This window comes from Thamnophis sirtalis, unplaced genomic scaffold, assembly GCF_051295495.1.
Source record: "Thamnophis sirtalis isolate CommonGarterSnake01/CBP01778 unplaced genomic scaffold, rThaSir2_p1.2 scaffold_12, whole genome shotgun sequence".
Classification (NCBI taxonomy): Eukaryota; Metazoa; Chordata; class Lepidosauria; order Squamata; family Natricidae; genus Thamnophis; species Thamnophis sirtalis.
The window spans coordinates 56237712-56260146 of NW_028261392.1; the positions used below are offsets into that span (position 1 = coordinate 56237712).

At 40.8% G+C, this 22435-nt stretch overlaps 1 protein-coding gene across 1 annotated transcript in view; it reads left to right on the top strand.

The window, feature by feature from the left end:
* The window catches only part of DDR2 (discoidin domain receptor tyrosine kinase 2), a 74612-nt gene that overhangs the window by 16044 nt on the left and 36133 nt on the right, over positions 1-22435 (top strand). The window contains exons 3-4 of the mRNA XM_087726707.1: positions 15967-16069; positions 18415-18646. Of these exons, the coding sequence (XP_087582833.1) occupies positions 15967-16069; positions 18415-18646 (335 nt within the window). The remainder of the gene's footprint in view (positions 1-15966; positions 16070-18414; positions 18647-22435) is intronic.

The window sequence follows — 22435 nt, forward strand, 5'->3', positions numbered from 1 at the left end:
CTGTTAATGTATAGACAGTAGGAAATATACTTATTAGGCTTTGTTAAAAACTAGTCTTCTTAAAATAGTAACTTACCTAGAGTTGTTGGGAGTAGGACAGCCTATAAATTATATAGATTAGATATAGATATAGATATAGATATAGATATAGATAGAGATAGAGATAGAGATAGAGATAGAGATAGAGATAGAGATAGAGATAGAGATAGAGATAGAGATAGAGATAGAGATAGAGATAGAGATAGAGAGATATATAAATCCTGAGGATTACTGGATGGCTGCAAACAGAATTTTCTCTATCTCTTTGCAGACATCTCATAGCCCTAATTCCATGATAAATATATTATTACTTTAAAAAAAGATTCCAGTATTCCAGTGTAAATAACTGAATGGCAAACATATAATCTATTCTGGATCTCAGTCCCCTGCTTCCAGGTGCCCGAGATTACTGGAAACCACACCGTTTATATTTCTTATGTGTAATTGCTATGTAGTTAATTTTCTTCCTGGAGGACGTGGCATTAATGGTGAAGCAGAAGATGAAATAGAGAGATGCAGAACTATAAATATCAGCACTGAATTGGTTGATGTTTTCTAGATTCTAGAAGAATAGCACTGTAATATTACTGTGGAGCTCTGAGTACATTCCAAAGGCAACGTGGGTCTTTTATGTGCCCTTTATATTTTCAACCGAAAGTTAAATGTAGCCAGCATCATATTAGGATTAAAATTACTGAATGTATTTTGGTGAACGCAATAGCTGAATAAGATTTGTTTAAATGAATGTTGGCTGTTTCAGACCCTTGAAATTAAAGTTTTAATAAATAATAGTTCTTTTAGGGCACTTGTAATTATTGTCTCATTTGATCTCTTAAAATGATTCCTACTGAACCAAACTGAAAGTCCGTCTGTCACAAGGCTCTGCTTCAGTGGTGGGTTTCAAAAATTGTTCGAACCTACTCTGTGGGTGTGGCCTCCTTTGTGGGAGTGGCTTGCTGCCCATGTGACCGGATGGGAGTGGCTTGCCGCCCATGTGACCGGATATGAAGATGCCGACGACACTTGTCAGAACCACCTTAAATTACCTCACACACAGCACTGGCATGCATAAGAATATGATGTAAACTTGTTTTTTAAAAGGCATCTTTGGTTTGCGTTAAAACAACTTCAACACACGCAATGTTCTGATTGCACCACAAACGCAGTAGTCATCCTTACCTTTCACAGAGGCACTGAGTTTTATAAATATGAGCACGATAGTGTAGAATAATCACATCCAAGGACCAGTGGTGGGTTTCAAAAAATTTTGGAACCTCTTCTGTAGGTGTGGCCTGCTTTCCGGGTCCACTGGTGGAACCTCTTCTAACCGGTTCGGTAGATTTGACGAACCGGTTCTACCGAATAGGTGTGAACTGGTAGGAACCCACCTCTGCTCTGCTTCTAGTAGCACTTGGCTAGTTGTTTCTAGAAAACCTACGATCTGGGCAGGAATTCTCATTTCTGCTATTTATCTCAGCAGTCTGGCACTCAAGAGGCACATTTCTGAATCTGTAGGTACTGTTTGCTACAGTTATTAATGGACTTACCCTTTGTGCAATTCTATAGAATGGAATTTCAAGCTATTCAAGACACTAGCCAGCTATTGTATCTTTTTGCAGGAAATTCTATACCTGTGAGAAATATTTCATTTCTTCCGTCCTAACTGAATCTGAAGACAATTTTACTGGATCAGTTCACTCCAGTCTGTGCAATTCTAGAATGTGTGGGCTATGTTGAATATTTTTAGTTTAGAAGTTTTAATATCATTCCTGTTAGTTTTAGTTAGCATGCAATAATGCAGGGGGATTGTAAGAGTTGTAATCTAAAAGATTTGGAAGAGGGCTAGTTGGTTATCCTTAGATTGGAGCAGGATTCCTCTGTGTAAAAAGTTCAGTTGAGCTCCATTTTTCATGCCACATGTAGCTTGGTTTTTAAGCATTAACTTCCAGGCAACTATGGAGAGAGTTTTGGGCTGGATCCAGCGGTCAGACAGTAAATACTGTAAAATAAGCAGCTCTTTGAGAAGTTGTTCTGGCAGCTAGGCTTACAAAAATAATGTCAGGTAGCTGAGCAAAGCTTTCTGAAATGCTTTGGCTAACCTCTTGCAAATCAGAAGCACTGGTAGTTTTCCATTTCTAAACTGGAGGAAGAGGCTGGGAAGGAATCTGTTCTGCTGTGTCTCTGATCTGAGGGCTAATACATAAAATCAATGTTGTGCTGCTCTTCTTTTGTATTTTATTTACCTTACTATAAGCTTATGTTGGAAGAAATGTCCTTCTGGGTTCGGCTCCAAGTGGGGAAAAAGACACTGGAGGCATGGAGGCTGCTTAGAAAGATGGCTTAATGTTTAATGGTGGACAGGACCACATGGCTTGAGGTCCTGGGGAAAAAGGTGATCACAAGCTTCCAGGTGTTGGGTGAAGAAGAAGGAGGGCCAAGGGAGGGGCTTGCAGGGCTTTTTATAATCTGTTCAGCCCCACCTCTCTGCTTCCTGTTCCTGTGTAAGAAATGTATTCTGATTGGTTGTCAGACTCCCATGGGGCCATGCAGAGGCAACTCTCTAGGCTGAGTCCAGGTTTGGTTGAGTTCTCAGATGCCATGTGGTCAGTTGGGTAAAGGGCCAATATTATCATGCCTTAATCCCATCCCCCTGGAGCTGAAGGGGAGAACTCGTTATTATGTAAAGGGACTGGCTTAGCCTTCTTAATGGTCCACTGACAAAATGGGTGGGGGCAGGAAGCTGCAGAGAGCTATTCTCTCTTTATAAAACATGTTTCTTCCTTTTCACATCCAGAGAAATATTCTGCCTTTTCAATATTTCCTAGGATATTTCATTTTTCTGGGAGAGGGCTGGGTGATAACTTCCTACAATCCCTCCTTTTTTTTTTTCAAAACATGTGAGTGGAACACCCAAGTTTTTGACAAAAGATTAAAATTGGTCAGATCCGGGAGACTTTTTTTTCTGATGGAAAGATGTTGTGGCCCAGCAGGATCCGGTTGAGCTGCTGATGGACTCGGATAGCGAAAAACCATATGAGTCTGCCAGGGAAGATGTGGAGGACCTGGGCAGGGTTCAGACTCAGAGCAGGGACCAGAGAGGCTGGTTGGCCACCAGGAGGCGCCTGAGGCATGGAGCAGTGGGGAGGACTCAAGGCAGTTTGTTCCTGACGCCAGGCAAAGAAGGGCGAAGAAACGGAAGCAGCAGCTGCGGAGCAGACTCAGAGACGATAATTAAGCCCAGATGGTTGTGGCTTGGCCCCTCCCAAGAGAGTATATAAGTAAAGAAGTTGGGAGGAGTCATTTACAAGACACAACCATTTGAAACTGTATTGGAATACTCTGTCTGTCGTGTATCTGTGCCTGTTGGATTTTCAACTAGTCTTGCATGTGAATTGTGTCTGGGCCTTCAGCCAAAGGAGTTGATAAAGCCGTGATTAAAGAGTGGCAAACAGCCAAGCCTGTGTCTGGGTGATTTGCAGGTCAGGGGGGGGTGGGTCAGAACAGAAAGGCATTGAGAGAGACAGCAGAAAGATCCCTTCTGTGGCTCCCAGAGAGCTTTCAACCATGAAGGTCTAGCAACCAGGGCACAATTTCTGGAAAGAAATTTACAGTGTCCAATTTTCCATGTCAATTATTTTCAGTGTTTGATATCACTTTCTGTGAACTTCCAGACAGGTTGCAAGCAACCACAAGTCCCAAATATCCTTCACAGCCATGGTTCTGCCTTTTAATGAACTACAGGCTGCCCATTTCCAAGGGATGGTTCTTGAACCTGCGCTAGCTCTTATTTTAGTGAGGCCAAATTGAGATTAGCTAGTGTGCAATCCAGGCTATTTAGTATTTTTAAAATTACATACAATGAGTCCTGGGATTCCTACTCCTGAGACCACCAGAGTAACATATCCTGCTTTACTGGGCAGCGTGGTGCTTTTTTGTTTTTTTTTGTCATAGTGAGGGCTTGGGTTTGGAACTTCCCCTCCCCCATGGGATTAACAAGGACAAAAATCAACCTAGAGAAGCTTTGTGCGGAGGTAAATTGGAGGAGATATTTTCAATCTAATTCTGAATGGGGTTTCTCTCTCTCTCTCTCTCTCTCTCTCTCTCTCTCTCTCTCTCTCTCTCTCTCTCTCTCTCTCTCTCTCTCTCTGTGTGTGTGTGTGTGTGTGTGTGTAGCTACTTCTATAATACATAAAATACAGACATTTTGTTCGAATTTCCCTCCCACCAGACAGAAATTTAAGGTGTTCAGATCTTGCTGTGCCAGCCACTCTCAAATACAATTCTTACACAAGTACATTAAACTGATTACAATATAAATGAGACAAGAAAGAAAACCTTACAATCAATTTCCGTGAAGGAAGCTGGTCATTCTGCATTCAGACTGCTAAATATGCTACAGGGAAAGTCTCATTCTTTCTCCTTTGTCACAGTTCATTGTCTGGAATAACAGAAAACCCACTATACTTACTAAGAGTTTACAACGAAGGCCTGATTTTTGTATCTGATACATACCTATTGTGTTCTATGATAATCAAAAGGTGAAACGACAGACCCAAAAGGTCCTACGTTGATCCTTACCCAATTAGAAACTCTTACCTTTCCCAGTATCTACAAGAGGCTGTCAATAGACGTGCATTTGGTTTATTCCAAAAGAGGTAGGTGTGTGTTTGTTTTTTGCTGATGAGAATCTGTTGAAAACAGTATAAGCAAATGGCTTCAGGAGGCACTGCTTCAAAGGTGATTCCTTTGGAGATAAACCTGTGTTAGAAGAAATGTCCTTCTGGGTTTGGCTCCAAGAGGGGAAAAAGACACTGGAGGCATGGAGGCTGCTTAGAAAGATGGCTTAATGGTGGACTGGACCGCATGGCTTGAGGTCCTGGGGGAAAAGGTGATCACAACACACCAAGTGTTGGGTGAAGAAGAAGAAGGGGCAAGGGAGGGGCTTACAGGTTTTCTTTATAATCTGTTCAGCCCCACCTATCTGCTTCCTGCTCCTGTGCAAGAAATGTATTCTGATTGGTTGTCAGACTCACATGGGGCCATGCAGGGACAACTCTCTAGGCTGAGTCCAGGTTTAGTTGAATTCTCAGATGCCATGTGGTCAGTTGGGTGAAGGGCTTATACTAGCATGCCTTGATTCCATCACCCTGGAGTTGATGGGGTGGGGGTCTTTGTTATGTGCATAGACTGGCTTGGCATCTTAATGGCCCATTGACAAAAGGGGGGAGGCAGGAAGCTGCAGGAAGTTTCTCTTTAAAACATTTCTCCTTTTTCACATCCGGGGAAACCAGTGGTGGGTTTCAAAAATTGTTCGAACCTACTCTGTGGGTGTGGCCTCCTTTGTGGGAGTGTCTTGTCACCCATGTGACCGGATGGGAGTGGTTTGCCGCCCATGTGACCGGATATGAAGATGCCGACGACACTTGTCAGAACCACCTTAAATTACCTCACACACAGCACTGGCCTGCATAAGAATAGGATGTAAACTTGTTTTTTAAAAGGCATCTTTGGTTTGCGTTAAAACAACTTCAACACACGCAATGTTCTGATTGCACCACAAACGCAGTAGTCATCCCTACCTTTCACAGAGGCACTGAGTTTTATAAATATGAGCATGATAGTGTAGAATAATCATATCCAAGGACCAGTGGTGGGTTTCAAAATTTTTGGGACCTCTTCTGTAGGTGTGGCCTGCTTTCCGGGTCCACTGGTGGAACCTCTTCTAACCGGTTCGGTAGATTTGACGAACCGGTTCTACCGAATAGGTGCGAACTGGTAGGAACCCACCTCTGAGGGAAACATAATATTCTGCCTTTTCTTTTCTTTTTTTTTTAATTAAAATTTTTTAATTTTTAATTTAAAACAAATACAACATCCTTCTTTACATGCTATAGAAAGTGTATCAGTTGGTTACAAATAGACTTTTGTGCATCTCTTCCACAGTCAACAAACATAATTCATGTTAACTCGAGCGTTTTAACTCAAATATTCATACATGTCACCATCATCATATATCCATTTTCATTTGACTATAATTGTTATTATTATTATTATTATTAATAATAATAATAATAATAATAATAATAATAATAATAATAATAATAATTTTTGTTACTTAAACAACACATGCCCACACCAGTGGGAAAAGAAAAAAACAAAAACAAAGAAGACAAAAAGAACAAAAAACAAGGCAGGGAAAAACAAAAGAAAAACAAAAGAGAAACAAAAAAAAAAAAAAAAGAACACAGGTATATATTATAAAAAAAGTATATCAGCTGGTTACAACATGTTTTGGTGCATCTCTTCCATTAATTCATATTAATTCAAATATCTTAACTCAAATGTTTACCATATTGACATCATTATACCTCCACTTTTAGTTAACTACAGTTATTTAAACATCCTTCATCCTTAACTATGCCAAAGAATTAATCCATAACTACATGCTGACATTCTGCCTTTTCAACATTTCCTAGGATATTCCATTTTTCTAGGAGAGGGGTGGGTTTTAACTTCCTACACCTGAAAATTAGCTATTGCATGGAATAGAGTGATTATTTTTGATATGCTAAAAGGACTTCGCTGTCTTTCTTCTACTTCCCTAATTCGGGTTTTTCTTTCCTTCATCACATCTCCATGCAGTTCTGTTCCTCTGTTTCCTTTCTTTTTGCCCCAAGCAATACCTGGTCTGGTTTGTACAAAACAGTAAACTGGGAATTTTTGGACAAGACATAAAGGCCTAAAACAGATGAAATAACTATATTATATGTGAATTAGAACAAGTATGCTGAATACTTTGGGTTTTCTGAAGGTTTTCTAAAATCCTCATTCTCCACTATTTCTAGATTACATTTATGCTGGTAAGGATATTTTTTTAGTCACACGTTTATGTTTGGATGTTGATCTTTTTCAAAATTGTATGAATAGCACAACCTATAAAAACAAATTATAATCTTAAGGCCTATTTATAGCCAGTAATACCATATTTTTATTTCATGAAATTATTTAGCAAAGACTGAACCTGGCATTATGATGCAATAATTATAATATATCATGTTATATAATAATATCCTTCTTGTGTATTAAGATAATAGCTGCCACCTGGACTTGCTATTGTGTCATTATATAGTTGACAGTCACTAAAGACAAGGCCTTCCAGTTCCCTCCCTCAAGTTCCCTGTTTGGCTGCATTACTTTTATTAATGGTAATTTGTTTCTTACAGAATTTATTCATTTATAGATTTTTTTTATCTGTAAAAAATAGAAAGATGGAGATATTTGTTTAAATGATTTCTGGAGCTGGCCCGTGACCCGTCAAAACCGCGTTCCACAAAAGCGCGGTCGACGAAAGCGCATATGTGACGTCATCACAGCGCGACGAAAAAGATCGAAAAATTGAAATAAAAATTAAATTACAGCAAGCCGATTCACATAAAGGTAAGGGTTAGGTTTAGGGTTAGGGTTAGGGTTAGGTTAAGGGTTAGGGTTAGGTTTAGAGCATTAGCATTACGTTTAGCGTTAGGTTAAGGGTTAGCGTTAGGTTTTTCGTTAGGTTAAGGGTTAGGTTTAGGGTTAGGTTTAGGGTTAGGTTTAGGGTTAGGTTTAGGGTTAGGTTTAGGGTTAGGTTTAGGGTTAGGTTTAGGGTTAGGTTTGGGGGGGTTAGGGTAAGGTTTTCGCTTTATTTTTACATTTTTCGATCTTTTTCGTCGCGCTGTGATGATGTCACATACGCGCTTTCGTCGACCGCGCTTTTGTCTACCGCGGTTTTGTGGTGGAACCGAGCTGGCCATCTCACAGCAATGACTCTGGGGGTGTGCAAGATTAAATGATTAGATTTAGATTTAGATTTATTTTATTTGTATGCCGCCCTTCTCCGGGAGGGACTCAGGGCGGCAAACAACTCAAAGGGGGAAAAGGGAAACATAGAACACAATACAAGTAGTTAAAATAGCCAAGAATCACACAACCACACAGGTCGAGAGGGGAGGGGAACTCATCAACCCCAGGCCTGCCGGCAAAGCCAGGTTTTGACGGCTTTTCGGAAGGCCTGGAGAGAGGTGAGGGTCCGAATCTCTGCGGGGAGTTCGTTCCAGAGGGCCGGAGCTGCCACAGAGAAGGCCCTCCCCTGGGTCGTAGCCAGGTGGCATTGGCTGGTAGACGGAACCCGGAGGAGGCCGACCCTGTGTGATCTAATGGGTCTTTGGGAGGTAATTGGCAGCAGGCGGTCTCTCAAGTACCCAGGTCCAATACCATGAAGGGCTTTATAAGTTACGACTAGCACTAACACCACAACCAGGTATAATTTGATACCTGGTTAAAACAACAATTCCCCCCCCCCAAAAAAAAGAAATCACGAACAGTGAAGCTCATCTAATGCCCTGAGCCAAATGCCTGAGGAGAAACCAAGTCTTTGGAGCCTTCCCAAGACTAACTGAGTCAGGGCCATCTGCAATCCTGGATGGATGCTGTTCCACAGGGCAAGCACAGCCATAGAGACAGTACGATGCCTGGGTCACACAAAGTGACATGGCTGGATTGAAGGGACCCAAAGCATGTGCTCCCGCTAGACCTGGCGGGGCGGGCGGAAACAGTGAGGAGATGCAGTCCTGCAAAGATCCTGGTCCTATGCTGCTGGTTTGGTATTGTTGTGGTGGCGGCCCATTTACTAGCGAGTACGCCTTCTCAATAATGGCCTAGCACTGGTGAACTCCGTCCCCGCTGAGATGAGGCAGGCTCCTCTTGCTCTAGACTTCTGGAAGACCTTAAAAAGTGAGCGTTTCCCCCATGTGGGATGAGGTGGGACCAGAGATGGTATTCTACTGGTTCGAACTGGTTCACCCAAACCAGTAGTTCTGATTTCAAGCCGACAGCGAACCGGTTCTCTGTTTCTTTGAAAGTGGGCCCGCCCGCCCACCCCTGCATTATACAAACCTTTATTTCTGCTTCTGAAACCCCGCTGACCAGGGGCGTCAGATTAAATTGCTTCTCCTCAGCAGTTTTGCTTGCTCCTTTCCTTGTTTTCTTTTTTTCCCAATTTTATTTTGTTTTTTATTACATAGACAACATAATCACATAACAATAGAAAAAGAAAGGCAAAGGGAAAAGAAAAAAAAAACCCCACACACACACACAAAAGAAGGAAAAAAAAACCCATCATCCCATATAATATGTCATTTGATTACAGGTGCATCCCTACTACGTTTCCCCCCCATACACACACCCTGTATCTCTCTGTTGTATATTTAATAGACACCACAATAACCTAGGGTTTAAAAAGGAAAAAAAAAGGAAAAAAGACAAAAAGGGGAAAAAAAACCCATCATCACATGCGGCATGTTGTTTGGTTACAAGTGTTTTAACCTCTGCATCTTCAAATAATATTTACCGTCTCAAATATTTCATCTAATATAACTAAAGGCCTCATTTTCATTCTACAATATATATTCAGTTAACATTAGCATTATTTTCCCCCAGAAAGTATACTTCTATTTATTGTTAACCTTGCATTTCATACCTTCAAACAGAGATCTTATTCCTTCATTTTTCAACAAAGCATCGCTGCCTATATATACCAGTTTTCATTTGTTCCCCTATTAGAATTGCTTATCAGCAGCGAAATATCATTATAATAAGTTCTTAACCTTATACATTATATCACCGGACCTCCTTTCCTTGTTTTCAATGTAGAAGTTCAATTTTCTCTCTCTTTTTTTTTTTTAAATATATTTTATTCATTTTTCACATTCCATTTGCAATCACTTATATACAGGGTATTTACTATAAGAAAAGAAAAAAAAAAGGAAATAAAACGAACAAATAAAAAGGAAACACAACTCATCATTCACAACCCCACCTAACCCTTCCATCCTCCATACACCCCATCTACCCCCTCCAACTTTCCTTTTTCTCTTAACTGCATACACATGTGCGCGTGCTCAGCGAACCGCTAATGAAGCTGGTAGGACCCAGTGATTATGGCTCTTTATGTACTGGGCAGTGCTGTTTTGAGGCACCAGGAATTGTTTATTTTTCTGATGGCCTTTTTATTTTTCTTTTATGTTTTTATTGCTCTGTGAGCTGCCCAGATAGACAGCTATATAAATCTCTTAAGACAAATAAATAAATACTACATCTTTTATCATGTTTATTTTGGCTTTTTCAAACTCTAAATTTTGTTCTAAATTGTTTTATGCAAAATGCATGGAAGAAGTGAGCTTCTTAAAAGTGTTGTTAAAAACAATTGAGAGCAGAAACTGGATAAGTCCTACCAGGTTCTGTTGTAGAAGTCAAACTATATCTGGCCAATATATCTGGCAAATGATGGAGGCATCTAAAGTGTTGATTATGGCACAGGTGAAAAATAGAACTAAGATAATCTGTTTATCCAGTTAGCACATTTTCAGAAAGCAAGATCATTACAAAGAATTCCATTTTGAGTCTTGATTTTACATCAACATGTCTTGGTTCCCCCCCCCCCGTCCCACCGGGGTATAACTTTTAAGCATTGCCCTCTGTCCATTTAATAGGTGAGAAATTTTCCTACTTTTATTTAATTTTTATTAGAAAAAACAAAAATAATCAAAAAAGAATACATTTCAAGATATTGAACAAAATTAATCTTATTCATTGACATTTAAATCAATGCATTTAAAAAAGAAAAGAAAAAAAAGGAAATTGTGGTGATGAAAGAAATGTCCTGCTGGGTTCGGCTCCAAGTGGGGAAAAAGACACTGGAGACATGGAGGCTGCTTGGAAAGATGGTTTATTGTTGGACAGGGCCACATGGCTTGAGCCCTGAACAGAAAAGGTGATCACATGCTTCAATGTTGGTGGAGAAGAAGAGAAGGGCTGAGGGACGGGCTTGCTAGGCTTTTTATAACCTGTTCAGTCCCACCTCTCTGTTTCCTGTTCCTGTGTAAGAAATGTATTCTGATTGGTTGTCAGACTCCCATGGGGCCATGCAGGGGCAACTCTCTGGGCTGTGTTTTGAATCCAGGTTTGGTTGAGTTCTCAGATGCCATGTGGTCAGTTGGGGCCAATATTATCATGCTTTAATCCCACCCCCCTGGAGCTACAGTGGAGAAGTCTTTATTATGTAAAGGGACTAGCTTGGCCTTCTTAATGGCCCATTGACAAAGTGAGGATGGGCAGGAAGCTAAATTTTTCTGGGAGATAACTTCCTACAGTGGCTATAAGGATAGAAAATATGTTAATATTTCCCCTGGAAGAATGTCTCTGTTGCAATGTGTAGATTGTTTTATTCATTATTATTATGCAGCCCATTGTGAAAAGGTTCAATAGATTTTTATTTTATTTTAAAGTGTATTGATCTTTATGCAATTAAAGGATAGACCACTAAAATGTCAAAATTAATTTAGATTGAAACAAATTTAAAAAAAAAATCCCTAAAAATTATAAAGCTGAGTTCTGAAAGAATAGCAAAAAATGCAGTCCAAATACAGCAGTAATTCAGAGTGAAGAGTTAGGAAGATCAAAGGTTATCAGTTTCGGTCTTAATCTCTATTCAAAACTTAATTGTGTTAAGAACTGCATTTTAAAAAACGTAGCTGGTATTCTTTCTAAACCATACAGCTCTCTTGTTCCCCAAATAGGTGCTCTATATGATAGTTGTTTTAAAATAGTATCTTTATGAACATTCAATTACAACAGGTACCCTAGGAAAAAAATAATGTAATACTTACATTTGAAGTTTGCACGGCCCTAAAAATAGCCCACTAAGCGTGCAATGTTCAGTTACTACTGTATTAATTTAAATACTAAATATTTATATTCCTAGACTCACTGCATCCTATGAAAATCTGTCATCTAAACTTTTCTTAGGCTTGGGAAACACTAGGCTTTTTCATAATTCACAGATAAACAACTGTCTAAACAATAACTGAAAATTGTTACAGTCTTCCAAGGTTCAATGGAAATGAATTCATCTATGGAAAGTAAGACAATTTGCATATTTAGAATGAGCTGAATAAAAATATTTTCAAAAAAAAGTGTGGGGAGTCTTGTCAGATTCCTGAATGACAGAAACATCTGTATCTAATTCCAATTGCAATACGTCATGTAGTGTTTTAATCAGAAGATGAATGAATTTAACAGTATTGCACTATGTTTAGCGGAAATTTGTTAAATAAAGATTATTTTTAAATAAGTAAAAGCAAGCAACATTAGATCTCCTCCTACTTTTTTACAGCATGCATATTTCTCTTGCTGAACCTGCAAATGAAATTTGCAGCTGGTTTTTAACAAGTCCAAAGAGTTTTCACTGATAGTCTTGAAGCATTATTCATTTCATATAGGTTTTGCATAAATAAAATTTTATTTTATTATTCATAAGTAATGGGAACTCATGTCCAGTATCTTAAAATTTGAAGCTGTATTAAGCAAGAATTACTTCTGTATATATTATATATTGCACAGCAAGGTAAATGAAAATATTTACAGTATGGTTTCTAAAAATTATGCCAACAAATCAGTGGAATACAGAGAATGCAAAGAAGGGAGAACTGAAAATTTAAAATTTATCTACATTGTGTTTAAGTGTGTTTTTACCCTTTTTTCTTTTTCTTCTATTTTAAACACTACCACAGTGGCTATATGGTCATTAAACTCACACAGTTATACTTTTTATCATTATTACTGTATAACCTGTTATATTAATAATTGATAGCCTCAGTAATTATCTGTTCATTCATAGATAATATTTTTTTCTTAAAAATATACCTTTTTGAAATTAACATGCTTACAATAAGACTAAATAAAAAAGCAATCACACTACATCAAATTAAAACATTGATGTACCTTTTAAAAGACGGAAATGAATATATACTTCTATATTTGTGTTTGTGTGTATTGTTGATAAATAAAGTTTTTTAACAGAAAAAAAGAAGGAAGAAAGCTACAGAATGGAATAATAACAGAGTTGGAATTGGAAAGGACCTAGTAGGTGATCTAGTCCAGTGGTCTCCAACCTTGGCAAATTTAAGACCTGTGGACTTCAAGGACCTGTGGCTGAGGAACTCTGGGAGTTGAAGTCCACAGGTCTTAAAGTTGCCAAGGTTGGAGACCACTGATCTAGTCCAACCCCTGCCCAAACAGGAGACCCTATACCATTATTCCTTGTCTGGCCTTCAGGGTGCTTTGGAAAATAGGTTGATCCCCTCCTCCCTGTGGCAGCCCTTCAAATATTGGTACGCTGCTATTATGTCAGTCCTGAATCCTTCTCTTCACTAGACTAGCCACGTCCAGTTCTTGCAATCATTTTTCATGCTTTAGCCTCCAGCCCCCTAATCATTTTTATTGCTCTTCTCTGCACTCTTTCTACAGTCTCAACACCGTTTTTTATAGTCTGGTAATCAAAACTGGATGCATTATTCTACAGCTGTGTGAAAAAGTCCTGCACGGTTTACGGTTTACAGTTTATGACATTTTTTGGATGGGCCATTGATATTATGATATTTTATGCTAACGGCTATGCAAATATTGTTATATTTAAATAAATACTGGTGGTTTTTAAGTGAAAAGCATACGCTTTTTGCAATTTGGTGTTGTTTGGATGGGGATTGTTAATTTTCTTGTGTGCTTTACAATGCATGCTTACAATGACTATGAAAACAGATTACGGTAACTGATGGATACCCAGTGATGGCATACGTGTTGCAATTACTAAGGCCAATGCTAGTGTTTTGTTAACATTTTTATTGGTTGTGGCCCTGGAAAAGACCGTTTAGGTAACCAAACATGGTCACTAATATGAAATTGACCAGCCGTTATTGCTTATCACCAGGCAGCATCGCTTCGGCATAGACTGTATAAGCCTTTGCACGTGATCTTTGGTGACAATGTGGTGCCAGGCTGCAATAATGGATTCAATCAGCTCCTGCTTGGCCTTCGGATGCTTCTTGCTTATTTCGTAACCAATCTTGGCCCACAGGTTCTCAATTGGGTTCAAATCCAGGCTCTGAGCTGGCCAATCCAGGAGTCGAATACCATGTTTCTTCATCTACTGCTGAACGAACTTGGCTTGGTGACAAGGAGCGTTGTCATCCTGGAAGCAAAAATCCTTCCCTACAAGTTTCTGAGCTGAAGGAAGCATGGTCTTTCCCAGGATTTTAACATACTGCTTGGAATTCATGATTCCCTGCATGATTTGTCTCCGACCAATGTCAAAAGCAGCGATACAGCCCCAGATCATCATGTGCAATAGATGCTTCACAGAGAGATTCAGGCAGTACGGCTTAAATTCTTCAGCTGGAAATCTTCTGACATACTTATTGCACTGATTTCCAGTCAAGTCGAAATTGCTCTCGTCACCGAAGATGACCTTGGCCCACTGTTTATTGGTCCACTTGGCATACTTCTTGGCTCACGCACGTCGACAAGAGTGATGAGCGTCTATGAGCAAAGGTTTACTGTAAGCCCTGCAGCCTTTGAGCCCTCTGGCAAGCAGTCTGAGACGCACTGTACTTGTGCACACTTTTACATCACATGTTTCACCCCAAATTCTTGTAATCTGAGGTGAGGTGAACTTCCTGTCAGCCATTGAAATGCGTTGCAGAGCCCGATTTTGCCGTTTTGTCGACTTTCTTTTCCAGAGCGGAGCCTGTTGTAAACTGAACCAGTTATTTGGTATTTTTCAACCACTCTGCCCACTGTGGTGCGATGACATTTCACTCTCTTGGCTATTTCTGTACAGGCATAACCCTCTTCATGAAGCACAATGATGCGATGCTGCTGTTCAGTACTGGTGAAAGCAAAGGCCTTCATCCTTGCTTGCAGCCAGGGCTAAATTAAATTTTTCAATGCTTTTCAGGCCTATTTATAGTCAGAGAGAATGACAACAGTGATTGGCTCATAGATTTAGCCTCTGTGTATTTTGATTGGTCAACCAAAGCTCGCTGCTGATTGGCTACTTTCGATTCTAATGTTCTCGAAAATTCAAGTTGTGTTTGTTTTAGTACATAAACTCACTCAAAACCTTAAAAAGACTTTGGCTATATTAATAAAAATTATGCATCTCAATCAGACTGCAGACATTTTCATCAAAGTACTAATTTTGCGTGATTTCTATGAATGAAAAGTTGATTAAACATGTAAATACAGCTTAAAGCTGTAGGTGTGGTCTTAATGCTTCATAAAGTGGTATTAGTACCTCACGTGATCTTGATATCATATATATATATATATGATTTTTACAACCCCTGGTAAGCCCCCAATTATGGGAGGAAGCTAACTGCTTCCATCATCTGTCAATCGGCTCGTCACAAGAGTCCATCACAACAGAAACCCAATATTTTTACTGTTGCCTTTGTTATATTTGTGTTTTTTTAATTTTTTTTATTTGTGCTGATAAATAAATAAAGGAAGACTAGTATAGATCTATTTCAAGCTATTTAGCTCTCATCAGCTAGCCATACCCTTACTGGGATTTGAACCTGGGCTATATTACATACTAGGCAGACTTCTTAGTCATTAGGCCACAGGCTCTTATCCGTTATCAGTGATGCCAGGGTGAAAGGTATCTATTAGATTTTTACAACCCCTGGTAAGCCCCAATTATGGGAGGAAGCTAACTGCTTCCATCATCTGTCTCCTAATTTTTGCTACCTTATACCAACTTGGCTGTGGTTTTATAATTGCTATGCTTCGTACTCAAGATTGGCTCAATAGGTGTTACTAAGTTCTGCATTTGGGGCAGTAAGATCCCCAAACTATTTCCTTTCTGTTTACTGAACCCCCAGCAATACTGAGATTAGTAGTCTAGCCTGACTCGTAACAGCTTATCAAAAGTACCTTTTATTGGGAGCTTTCTGGAAGAAGAAGAGGGGGTCTGCCAGAGAGGTTTAAATTCTCACTACCCATTTATAAGTGAATGATATATCTTCCTATCCTCTTCCTATCTTTTTTCTGCAGCTATCTGTCGCTACCCCTTAGGTATGTCAGGTGGGCACATCCCTGATGAAGACATTTCTGCTTCAAGCCAGTGGTCAGAATCCACAGCAGCAAAGTATGGAAGGTAAGGAGGATCAGGAACCTGAGTCTCTTAGACAGTGGTGGGTTTCAAAAATTGTTCGAACCTACTCTGTGGGTTTGGCCTCCTTTGTGGGAGTGGCTTGCCACCCATGTGACCGGATGGGAGTGGCTTGCCACCCATGTGACCGGATATGAAGATGCCGGCGACACTTGTCAGAACCACCTTAAATTACCTCACACACAGCACTGGCCTGCATAAGAATATGATGTAAACTTGTTTTTTAAATGGCATCTTTGGTTTGCATTAAAACAACTTCAACACACGCAATGTTCTGATTGCACCACAAACGCAGGAGTCATCCTTACCTTTCACAGAGGCACTGAGTTTTATAAATATGAGCATGATAGTGTAGAATAATCATATCCAAGGACCAGTGGTGGGTTTCAAAAAATTTGGGAACCTCTTCTGTAGGTGTGGCCTGCTTTCCGGGTCCACTGGTGGAACCTCTTCTAACTGGTTCGGTAGATTTGACGAACCGGTTTTACCGAATAGGTGCGAACTGGTAGGAACCCACCTCTGGTCTTGGATAGCTAGACTGATATACCAGATTGCCTGCTGCTCTAAATGTCTTTAGTTAATTCCGAAGTTTTATAATATAGTATCCAGAAAAGTAGTTTGGGTTAGGATTATGGTAAAAAATCATCATGGCTGGGCCGATGACTACCGTATCCATGGCTTAGCCCCCTCAACAAATATATAGAATTTTATGAATTTTACAAATTATCTTTTGCCTTAATTTTTGAATATTGTAAATAAAAATGTAGTCCTTGATTATCAGCATCATTGTGAATGAAGGAGTTTTGTTTTCTGAGCTATTAAAAAAATTTTTTGAAGTTTTGGGATGCCTTAGTCCTCTTTTCACACAGTCCCTGTTGACACTGGGCATGAACATGAAACAATGTGACCTTAGATTTTGGGGGACCTAACAAACCCTGTGTCCTAGATGACTTTATTTTGTTTAAATTCTTTCAGGAACAAATAAAATGGAAGCAAACGTGATACAAGAGAAAGCACCAATTTCAATATGTAGTTAACATTTCATACTTCATCAGTTTCAGTTTCATATTGCATACTTAGATCTGGGCCTTCACGTGTTTTTTAGAGATTTCAGTTAATTTTGTTTAAGAGCCTTAAAAAGTCATTATGCTGTCTTCTGAGTTGTTTGCAATGAGCCAAGGTGGCACAGTGGTTAAATGCAGCACTGCAGGCTACTGCTAGATCAGCAGGTCAGCGGTTCAAATCTCACCGGCTCAGGGTTGACTCAGCCTTCCATCCTTCCGAGGTGGGTAAAATGAGGACCCGGATTGTTGTTGGGGGCAATATGCTGACTCTCTGTAAACCGCTTAGAGAGGCCTGAAAGGCCTATGAAGCGGTATATAAGTCTACTGCTATTGCTATTGCTGCACTTAGCTGGAATAAGTTGAAAATCATTCAATGCAAGCATTTTGACAACATACAATAATTGGACCTCAGGGTATCCTTGTAGTTCTAGACTTGTCAGTTGGTCTCACATTTCAAACTAGGGTTTTGGTTCCCAGCGTTGTGTTTGTCTTGTCATGTTCCTTCCGTTAACAACATCATTGCTCATGAATTCATGCTGAATGGGAATTGAGAAGCTTGGGTCATCATATGGATCAGGGGTGGGTTCCTGCCAGTTCTAACCTCTTCTATAGAAGAGGTTCCACAAATCTACAGTGCTGTTTAGAACCGGTTCCAGCTCCCTCCCACCGCCCGTCCGCACATCATCAAGATGAAGAGCGAGAGGAGGAATTCTGGGAGTTGAAGTCCACAAGTCTTAAAGCTGTCAAGTTTGAACACCCCTGGGTTTTTTTTTCCAAAGGGTTAGGGGTGCAAGGGTCTTGTAACTTGACAGCTTTAAGACTTGCACACTTCAATGCCAGAGTTCCTGAGCCAACATGACTGGAGGAGAAACATTTTGGTTGCTAAGCAAAAGCGTTGTTAAGTGAGTTTCACCACATTTTACAAGTTGGCCACACCCACCCAGTCACATGGCTCACAAGTCACTCCCACCCCAGTCACATGGCTGGCAAGCCACTCTCACCCGGTCACATGGCCAGCAAGCCACTCCCACAAAGCAGGCCACACCTACAGAAGAGGTTCTAAAAAAAATTGAAACCCACCACTGATATGGATGTGCCAGGGACACAAATGCCCTGCAAAAAGAAGTTCTGGAGCCTGCTCTTCAGAATAATGAGGCAACAAGATAGTACAACATAGTTGGCAATGCATAGAGGCTTGAAAGATATAAGGTATAGCTTTGGGATGATGGACCACAACAGCCATTTCCCCCCTCTGCTTTTCCTTAGACTAGCATCAGAAGATGGTGATGGTGCGTGGTGCCCTGAAGTCCCTGTGGAACCCGATGATCTCAAGGAGTTCCTGGAGGTTGATTTACATGAGTTGCATTTTATCACCTTAGTAGGGACACAAGGCCGGCATGCAGGAGGCCATGGCAATGAATTTGCTCCTATGTACAAAATTAACTACAGCCGGGATGGCACCCGTTGGATTTCTTGGCAAAACAGGCATGGAAGCCAGGTAAGAAAGGAAGAAAAGGGGATTGTGGTGTTATTTTTATTGTCCATTATTAAGCATGAAACATCTGGTTGTATTTAAGGACTGTTTTAGGCTTTATTTATTCATTTCTGTCTCTATACGGGAGGCAACCTATCCAATTCTGAAGACTGTCTCTAAAGAAGGCAGAGCTACCGCCAGCATAAAATGTATATGAACTGGTATCAAATAGTTTCTGTTAAACATGGCTATGATTTTCAAGAAATATTAACAATTTATGAACTTGGATGAAATGTTTAAACCAGTGTTTCTCAACCTTGGCAACTTGAAGATGTCCGGACTTCAATTCCCAGAATTCCCCAGCCAGCGAATGCTGGCTGGGGAATTCTGGGAGTTGAAGTCCGGACATCTTCAAGTTGCCAAGGTTGAGAAACACTGGTTTAAACATTTTGTTTTTGAATGCACAATGTCCATGATTTTCACTGTGGTTTCCACAATAGAAACTCTGGACTGATCTGTGATCACTATTAATTGAAAGTAACTGTGAGCAGCTGTTTGAGTTAGCCCTATAAAGGACAGGCTTAAAGAATGTATGATGGTGCTTAACTAGTGTGTCCAAAATTTATGGCAAGTGTTCATGGCACAACTGATGTCTTTAACCCTTGGATTGAAGAAGTGACCACTTACTTTGATCTCATGTTGAACTTCCATCACTGAGGGCGAGTTGTCTTTAGAGGGGATGTTATGTACGCTCCCCATTGGGAGAGCGAGTACGTTCAGGGAAGCGTTGTAGAGTTGTGTTGGAGAACACACAAACCAGCATACAGAGACACTGCAGTTTAAATAGGCTTTTACTTTCGTGGAAATAGAGGTATCAGAGTCCATCAAACAGTCCAAGTCATACATTGATAAGACAGTCAGTCATCAATGCCTTTCAGTTAAGGGATAATCCAAATAACATAGTCCAGTATCATATAATCAGTTCAGAACTCAAAGTTTGCTAGCAGTTGCAAAACTTACAATAGCTCACGGCACTCAGATCAGATCAGCCCAGCATCTAACGAACAGAGAGCTAACAGTCGTTCTGGCTCCCTCTTATGGCCGATTGAGGAAAACAGCAACCAATCACATTTTACAGTATGATTTAAAGAAACAGGTACAACATTGTTACATGATTTATATATTGCCAACCCAACTGTTAGAATTATATTCCTAACAATGTCTTTAGAGGGGATTCAAAAAAGTCAAGATGGTGTCATGGGCCGAAGGAATAACCTTGAGGTATAGGAGGAAGAGCAGTAATCAAGACCAGGTCCACTTTTTCCTACCCTGGACTCAAATAAAAGAAAGAAAGAATAAAGAAATAAATAAAAGAAATCTGAGTCCAGTGCAGAAATGTAAACTGAAAGAGCATCTCAGACAAGATCTTTCCTAATCTTCACCCAGATAAACAGAGGGAAAGGGCAGGGGTGGGTTTCTCGCCCCGTTCCAACCGGTTCGGTTGGAAAGGTGCCGGCGGCGTCCTCGTGCACGCGCACGGTGCATGCATGCGTACTAGCGTCTGTGCGAGGCTCCAGCTGCTCCTGGAGGATTGCGCAGGCACTGTATGCGTCCTGCGCATGCGTGGAAGCGCAGAACTCGTAAAAACCAGGTAAGGAGCTCGGACGGGCGGGTGGGCCCTTCGCCGTTCCCGGAAGTTACTTACTTCCGGGTTCGCCGACCAACCGGTTCGCAGGGACCGCCGCGAACCGGTTGAAACCCACCCCTGGGAAAGGGGAAGTACATTCAGATTTGCGAGATTCTGTTACAATAACGTTATAATAAAAGTAGGATTCACATGCATAACTTTAGTTCCCTAGACTGGTCTACCTTTTCTCTCTCTCTTACACACACATGGGTGGGGGGAAGAGAAAAAGAAAGAAAGAATATTAATTCATATAATATGTTTGTGTTGACTTGCCTGTTTCTTTTTGTGGTTAGTAGTCTGTTTTAGTGGTCACACTCAATTGTTATTATTCTAGCAGTGGGAATTATAGATCTGCAAAAGGAAAACAGCCTAATTTTCACCATGGTAGAAAACCTGTAACTCAACTATTCCACTTCAGACCATAGAAATTATTTGACTATATGTTTTAACAAAATTCCTGCCCATTAAATGCTTAATAGAGAAGATGCAGGCTGTTCTCCACAATGTCTTTGATCCAAGTTACGTTTTAGCTCCTGTTTCCTTCATAATGGAAGAAACCATAGAACACTATCAAACGGACAGTATATTAGATTTAGGAAAATGGTGCAGGACAGAAGCAGATAATCTAGTGTTCTCTGGGCATTTTAGATTTCAACTCTCATCAAATGCGATCACTATGAACAATGGGAAATGAGGTCTAAGTATCTCATGAGCACCAAGTTCTTGCAGAGCACTGGAGTTAAAGAAAATATTGTGGAGTGAGGATTTTATTAATCATCCAATCTCCTGTAGTATCTGTAGTTTAAAAAAAATATTCAGATTAATCATGGATCTCCTAATGTGGTCTTTCAGCATGGCAAGACCAAGTTATAATGGATTTTCAACATTCTGACAAAGCTGATAAAAATTCCCAAAACTGGAAACTGATCCAGTTCATAGGTAATGCTAAGAAAATATTTATTTAATCTATGCTTCTGAAAAAGTCATAGTAACTCCTCTATATTTGGGATACCTTATGCAAAAGAATGGCTCCCTTAAGAGGGCCATAATCTTGCGAGAGAAAGACAGCTGACTACCAGCCTCAAGACTGGTGGTCTCAATTACAGCGGTGATGGATGCTCTGTAGGAAGCATCTGAAGAGCCTGGTTTGGGGACATATTGTTTTGGAGGAGGTCAATCAATGTGGAAACTGAATCAGCACCAATTTGCTTGCACATAATCCAGCTATATTTTTATACCAGTGGTGGGTTCCAGATCCCGTTCCAACCGGTCGTCCACATGGACGCGTGCAGCACGCGCATGCGTCGTAGGTGCCCGCAATGGCTCCACAAGCCTCCGCGATGCTCCAGCTGCTTGGTGGAGCATCACGCAGGTGCCCGTGCATGGAAGTGCCGAAGGCTTTAAAGGACAGGTAAAAAGCTTGGGCAGGTGGATGCACCCTCCGGAGCACTGTACTGGAATGGTACTCGGTGCTCCGGGCAGGTTCCGGTATGCCTGTACCGGGGCGTACCGCCTGCAACCCACCACTGTTTTATACACACACACTTACTCTATATTGGTATATAAAAATCAGGGCCACTATGTTAGGGTAGTGATGGCTAACCTTTTTTGGCTCCCGTGCCAAAAGCGCGGGGAGGGAAGAGGGGTTGTGTGCGGGTGTGCCACACCTATAATGCTATGCATGTGACCCCAGCGCACATGTGTGCGACCCCCCGTGCATGCGCACGCAACCAATGTGACCCCCCCCCTGCTTTTGACATGCCTTTTTGCTATCTTCCCAGGCTCCAGAGGCTTTCTAGGAGCCTGGCGAGGGTGAAAACAGACTCCTCTGCCCCCCTGGAGGCCCTCTGGAGGTAGGCCGGTTTGCTTGTAGGGCTGGTTTTTTTGCACTCCGGAGTCTTGAAGCCTCTGGAGGGTGAAAAATGGCCTCAAAAGAAAGCTGAAGTCAACTGGTCAGCATGCACATGTGCGCTGGACCTGACAGGGCAACACCTCGCGTGCACTAACAAATGGTTCTGCGTGCCGCCTGACACGCGTGCCATAGGTTCGCCATCACAGCTACAAGGGAACTGTAGTGTATATCATGGAGGCTTGGCCAGATGATAGAGGAGTTCTACAGGAGCCCA